General features: G+C 41.3%; 2 protein-coding genes across 3 annotated transcripts in view; one reads left to right on the top strand and one right to left on the bottom strand.

Annotated features, from left to right (window-relative positions):
- prop1 (PROP paired-like homeobox 1) overlaps window positions 1-4,650 on the top strand; it is a 7,449-nt gene extending 2,799 nt beyond the window's left edge. Inside the window, exon 3 of the mRNA XM_050071447.1 lies at window positions 1,763-4,650. Within this exon, the coding sequence (XP_049927404.1) occupies window positions 1,763-2,134 (372 nt within the window). The 3' untranslated portion in view covers window positions 2,135-4,650. The remainder of the gene's footprint in view (window positions 1-1,762) is intronic.
- The window catches only part of mcfd2 (multiple coagulation factor deficiency 2, ER cargo receptor complex subunit), a 6,503-nt gene continuing 4,067 nt past the window's right edge, over window positions 3,618-6,053 (bottom strand). For both annotated transcript variants that reach the window (XM_050071449.1, XM_050071450.1), the window contains exon 4: window positions 3,618-5,460. In XM_050071449.1, the coding sequence (XP_049927406.1) occupies window positions 5,329-5,460 (132 nt within the window). In that variant the 3' untranslated portion in view covers window positions 3,618-5,328. The remainder of the gene's footprint in view (window positions 5,461-6,053) is intronic.

The following is a 6,053-nucleotide window of genomic DNA, read 5'->3' as shown; positions in this document are numbered from 1 at the left end:
TGGACAATATGGAGATATTTGCATCTTGAAAGCTGGACTACAAATGTGGATAGACAGGGAGAAACACACGCAAGCCTAAGACGTGGTAAGATACGATATTCCTCACTATATGAAGTGACTGATAACAAGATCTGTATAATGGATTGTAAAGAAATTCGTCAGGTTTTTATTTTGTAGACAATCAATCTGTATTTACAGCGTGATGGGATGACAGCACAATGATGTGTGGTATCATTGGAAAGCTATGCTCCCGTGCTTTCATGTGATATGCGTGGCATGTCTGTGCGAGCCTGCATTCGTGAGTAATCCATCCAAGAGTAATGTGTGTGCAGAGCTGCATGAAAGCTCTGTTATTCATGATTTTAGTGTAACTTTATCTTTTTTTTTTCCGCTGTGAAAACATTGGACTACCGACAAGTGCTTGGTCTTGTCGGAAAGCTGTGATTCTGCTGTTTCACGTGATATGCGTGGCTTCTTTGGACGCACTATGCGTCGTTCGGGTCCATATGGGTTAATCCCCACAGACCCCCATGTTAAAATGGCCAACTTTATAGTAGAAAAAAACATGTTTAATTCAATTTTTATTAAGACTAAAAGTTATGCATGTAGGACGTGGCTGCTTTGAGGGACAGGTTGCTACCAAGACAACACCGTTGGTTAGGTAATGTAACCATGGCGTAACCCCCAGTTTCATAGAGAATAGTCACAGCCATAGCTGTTACTATTTCAGTGCATTTTCAGATCATGAAAGTTCATTGTAACGGTTTGGTTGCCTACGAAAAGTCTTGTGCAGCCTTTAGTAAGTAGCCTACATTGTGTTTTAATGGTTTTAGGCATGTTTTTTGCTAGCGAAATTAGTATTGGCATTATCACTAACCAACCTAGCAGCTAGCGTAAAAGTTAGCACCAGGCTCTGGTCCAAATATTTTCACTTCTGGCTCTAAAAATCCAACATGGGGACCGTCAAAATGCCAAACTTGAGTTTCCAAACGGAAGTCCACAAACCAGTGGTCATGGTGGTTGCCTTTTATAAAGTCTATGGATAACACCTGAAAGTAATACTCACCCACAAAATGATCATTTAAATTGTGATATACTATATATCATTTTTCTCACATGCCTCCACAGTGAACGGAGAATCCAAAATCCAAAAACTGACACAGTTCTTGATGAAATGGAGTAAAAGAGAGCCGTGTGTAACAACACCAAAACGATATCAAAACAACCATGTACAAATTCTCACACTTGTGTGTTTGAACTCTGCTCATGCATGAATAGAGTTCAAACATGGCCCCCCTTTTGCTCCAATTTCCTAAGAATTTTCTGTTTTTTGGATTCTTCGTTCACCGCGGAGGCAAAACAAGATTTTCCTCACTAATTCAACATAACATGGGGTGAGTAACAGATACACATATGGTCAATTTGTGGGTAAAGTTCTTCTTTAAACAAACCTGGTTGGACAGCACTCAAAGTACAGTTTCCAAGCAAAGGAAATATGATATTGTGCATTTTATTTTGAAATGTGAGTAGAATCAACATGACTTTATTAAAACACATCTGTAATTGTTGGATAATTTGTATTTAGTGTTAAATTCATTTGGAGGAATGTTGTTTTTGCTTCAATGGCAAAATAAATGCTTAATTGTTCCACTTTTGCTAAACTCACACTTTTAAATTGAATTATATTGACAGGTGTTAGTTGTACCAAGAGGTGCAGGCCAGCTAACCTGGACTTGTCTTTAAACGGTCCTTGTCTCAGCAGGTTTGGTTCCAGAACAGAAGAGCTAAACAGCGGAAGCAGGAGCGGGCTTCACACAAAGTTCTCCAAGTGGGTGTGTTGCCAGGCCACAGGGCGCTGCTGGGAGGCATGCACGTCCAGCCGCCCAGCATGGCTCGACAGTACTACACCCAACCTCTGGCTCAAATCCCCCGTCTCCCCCCAATGCTGCCCTCTGGAGCATACTCCCACCACCCAGGTCCGGCGGCCCAGTGCCCCTGCCCCAGCATCCCACCCCAACCAGCCGCCCAGCGGCAGCATGAGGACTGGTACAGCCCACTGAGGAGCAACATCACCTCGCCCATGTTCTCACTGGCCTCCATGCAGCCTCTGGAGCCGGCCTCGCACTGGAGCTGAGAAGTTACAGAGGCCAATTTAAACAGTCATATATTACATGAAAATCATTTTTAATCTCTATTCAGCTGCAGAAAATTGAGTGATCGTGCACAGTCCTTTTCAGCTTGTTTTACATTCACACACTCTTATTCATTTAAGTAGTGTTGACTCATTTCATTTTTATTTGCCCAAATAGTCTGTCGTTTCAAATGCAAAAGGTCCAATTTGTAATTAAAAAAAAAAAAAACTCAATAAGAAATTCAAGTTTGTGGATATGTAGAAAAGAATTGTGCACAAATTATGTCAGCGATGAGGCTCCACAGACCGATGTGCTTTATGAATACCTGAGTACAGATTCGAAGCAGAAAACTGCTTGAATATCAGCACTCAAAGCTACAACACTGACACAGACACACATTTATGTTACAAGTACAAATTCTTCTCCTGATTTTGGCTGTAAAAGTAACTTCACTGCCATACGCAGCATAGGAACTTTGACTATTCTCTTTACTGCAATTTAAAGGAAAGTTAAAATGTTTTGTTTTTATCTGCTAAATGTGTGCACCATCTTGTGCGTGATGAGGGAAACACTGGTATTTTTCAACCTGGATCCAAATTTTTGCCATGCTTTTATATCTAAGTGACTTGTGGAAACAACAATTAGCTACAGTGCTGCAGCCCACAGCGGCGAGAAAGACTGCAATGTAACTTGGGGCAGGTGTACCCCTAAATTTACATCCATTAAAAGAGCTTGTTTTTGCCACTGATGGGCTCAAATTGTTATTATGAGTGTCTGGCAACATCACAGAAAGGACCCTACAGAGAAATTAAATGTTTTTCCTTTGGCTTGTTCCAGTCTGTTTTGTGTCCAAGTCTCACTGAAGGAGAAATCTCCTGAACTCCTGCAGACTTTTTCATGTTGTTGGAATCAGCTAAATATTCAGCCATGACACTGAAAGTCTTTTAGATAAGACTCTCTCTCTCTTACAACTTTCCCTCCTGTTTCTACTGTTTTCTTGCTGCAACACTTCCTCTGAGATTTCAGAACACGACTTCTCCTTTAGTGAGACTAGGAATCAAAACAGACAAGAACACACGAAAGGTATGGAAAAACTTTTCATTTCTCTCTGGTGTCCTTTCAGTAATGTTGTCAGACACTTATAAAACCAATCTGAGCCTGTCAGTGGCAAAAACAAGCACTTTAGTGAATGTAAATTGAAGGGGCGAACCTGCCCCAAGTGGCTACAGCTGCAGTGCTCTCTCTCAATGCTGGACCAATTTCAAAAATGTTTGTTCCCACGAGTCACTAAGACACAAAAATACAGCAAAAAAGGATCCAGGCTGAAAACCACCAGTTTCCCTGGTATTTCTACTATTTCTTTCTTGGTGCATCTAACAAATAAAGATTTAAGATTCCCAAAGCCTTTTTCGCGTGATTTCATGAATGCAACATTGTAGGACTCCACACACCAATCTATTAAAAAAGATATCACCAATAGGAGCCTGTAGATTACAGGTTTTATTATTTCACATTCCAGAGACAACACAGTTGCATCTGTTATGCTTTCAGTTTTTTTAAATATAATTAACAACCTGAACTGATTGAAGAATCAATACTGAATGGCAGAAATATAGAATTCATCCACACTTTAGAAACAATCAAAGATGGATTCAAAAAACGTTGAGACACTCACACACTCAGCCATGACATTTGATTCGTATCTGTTTTAAAGGCAGCTAATGATTTGAAGCAAAAACATGTTGAGTTTGATGCTTCCTAACACTTTGACTGGAAACCTGTGAAGCATTTTAACAACTGCAGTGGCAGCAGCATCAACCAGTGTGCTTTGAGTCGAGATTATCCAGTGATAAAGAATCAGCAGCACAGCGCTGTGATACATACATACATTCATTCATTCTATGACATTAGATTTATGTCAAGTATTAGCTGGCTCACAGACTGTACAGTGACGATGATGGTGATTGGCTCATGTCATATCTTTATGAAAATAACAGCAAATACAACCCCAGGAAGAGACATGTTGGGCTGATGAACCACTGCTGAATGGAGACTCTACAGGCAACATACAATATAGTGCTCTACCTGCGACCTCATCAGTTCAGCATGGTTCTCTCCTCTCTACACACACACAGACACACATACACTACATCAGGCTACTGTACATCTGATTAAGTCAAGGCCACTTTCTAATGTCATGAGAACGACCCGTTTGTCCCATCCTCATCACAGACAGCGAATGAAATGGATTCACAGAAGGAATCATTTGGTCCACAACGTTGAGTGTCACACAGCCACAGTGTGTTCATGTAAATGAGTGTGTGTCTGCTTGGGTCCAGTATGCACACTGTACAGAGTGAAACCAGTTTTAAATGGAAACGGGGGTCCAAAAAAGTGATGACATTCTGTTTAGATGCTATTGCGCTACCACAGTGAATTAAGTGTAGCACCGTCAAAAGAAGCACACACACTATTAGAGTGTTTAGACTGTACGTATAAAGGGCCAATTCACCCAAAACCTTCCAAAATTAGAAGTTTAAGATAGTCTGGGTTTTATTTGCCACGGTCTTCCAACACATCTAAAAATGACACAGAGTAATATCCAGGGGACTCTGAGGAGTTTGTATTGATAGTTGTATTAGTTCCCAGTGAAGGTATTGGGCTTTTACTGTGTACGCATTTTGGGAAAAGTGATCTCAGAGATCACTGAAACCTCACCAAACTGAATTAACAGTATACACGCATGGTAAGATATCATGAGGGGTTAGGTAATGGTGTTTGTCAGTGATATTGAGTGAACTGACCCTTTAAAAAAAAGGCATGATTTCAAGGAACCTACAAAAACAGAAGGTGTGTCACTGCAACACAAGCATACACCAGAGTCCAACTAAAAAGACCCTTTTCTCGTCCTCCTTTTGTGTTGCTTATTAAATTACTGGTATAATCACTTTTGCTGCTACCAGCTTGGACATCATTTTAAAAAAACGATGTGTCACAAGCTTATTAAGTACAAAAATTTCCAGAACTTGGACATTAATCACCAATAACCCTGACTGATCGCCAGCAACGCTTAGACGATGGTTTCTAGACAGCTTGGTGGCTTCTCTTCTCTTCTCTGCAGATTCCTTGTTGTTGTTGTTGTTGTTGTTGTTGTTGTTGTTGTGGACATGAAGAATGCCAGCGCTCCACTGACATCTTACTCTAGTGATTTGGCAAACTCTGCATAATCTATATACCCGTCATTGTTTTTGTCATCATCCTTCAGAACATCGTCAATAAGAGTTATAAGGTCCTCCTCTTTCATTGGCGCGCTGTTCTCTCCTCTCTCCTGAGAAGGAAACAAGATAATAAAACAAAAATAGTTTGTATGTGTGACGACAATAAATACTGGTCATTACATACACTATTTATATGGCACATAAAGTAAGTTTGGTTTCTGTTTAGTTTTGCTTGATCCTTGCCCCTCTCTCTTTATATACTTTCCTCTTTCGCACTTATTTGGTAATGCGGTACTGTCGCTTTGTGGCTTTGGGCTCTAGTTTCGCAGACCGGGCGCGGCGGAGGTGCAGCGCACCTGCGCTTCGCCAACTGGGTGTGGCCAGGCTACTCCTCTATCCCACCTCCGTCCCTCCAAGTCGGAAAGAGGAAGGAGAGAAGGCGTGGAGTGGGTTTTACACACATCACACCAATCAAATGAGCCCCTCTCTTCACCCTTATACCGCATTTGTCTGGCAATCCAGGCCGGTCATTCCTTGTCGGATTTATATGACCGTATGACACGTCTGATCTGAATGCGTTTCATTGCAACAGTCCGGAAAACATGGCGGCGCGCCATAAGTTTGTTTTTGTTTGCATGGTTGCTGAGCAACGGAGACTTTGCTGGTTCAAATGACTTTAGGCTACAACGGGCTTGCACAGACT

The sequence above is a fragment of the Epinephelus moara genome, chromosome 19 (genome assembly GCF_006386435.1).
Source record: "Epinephelus moara isolate mb chromosome 19, YSFRI_EMoa_1.0, whole genome shotgun sequence".
Classification (NCBI taxonomy): Eukaryota; Metazoa; Chordata; class Actinopteri; order Perciformes; family Serranidae; genus Epinephelus; species Epinephelus moara.
Note: the sequence above shows the minus strand (reverse complement) of the source record. Positions and strands in the feature narration are given on the sequence as shown.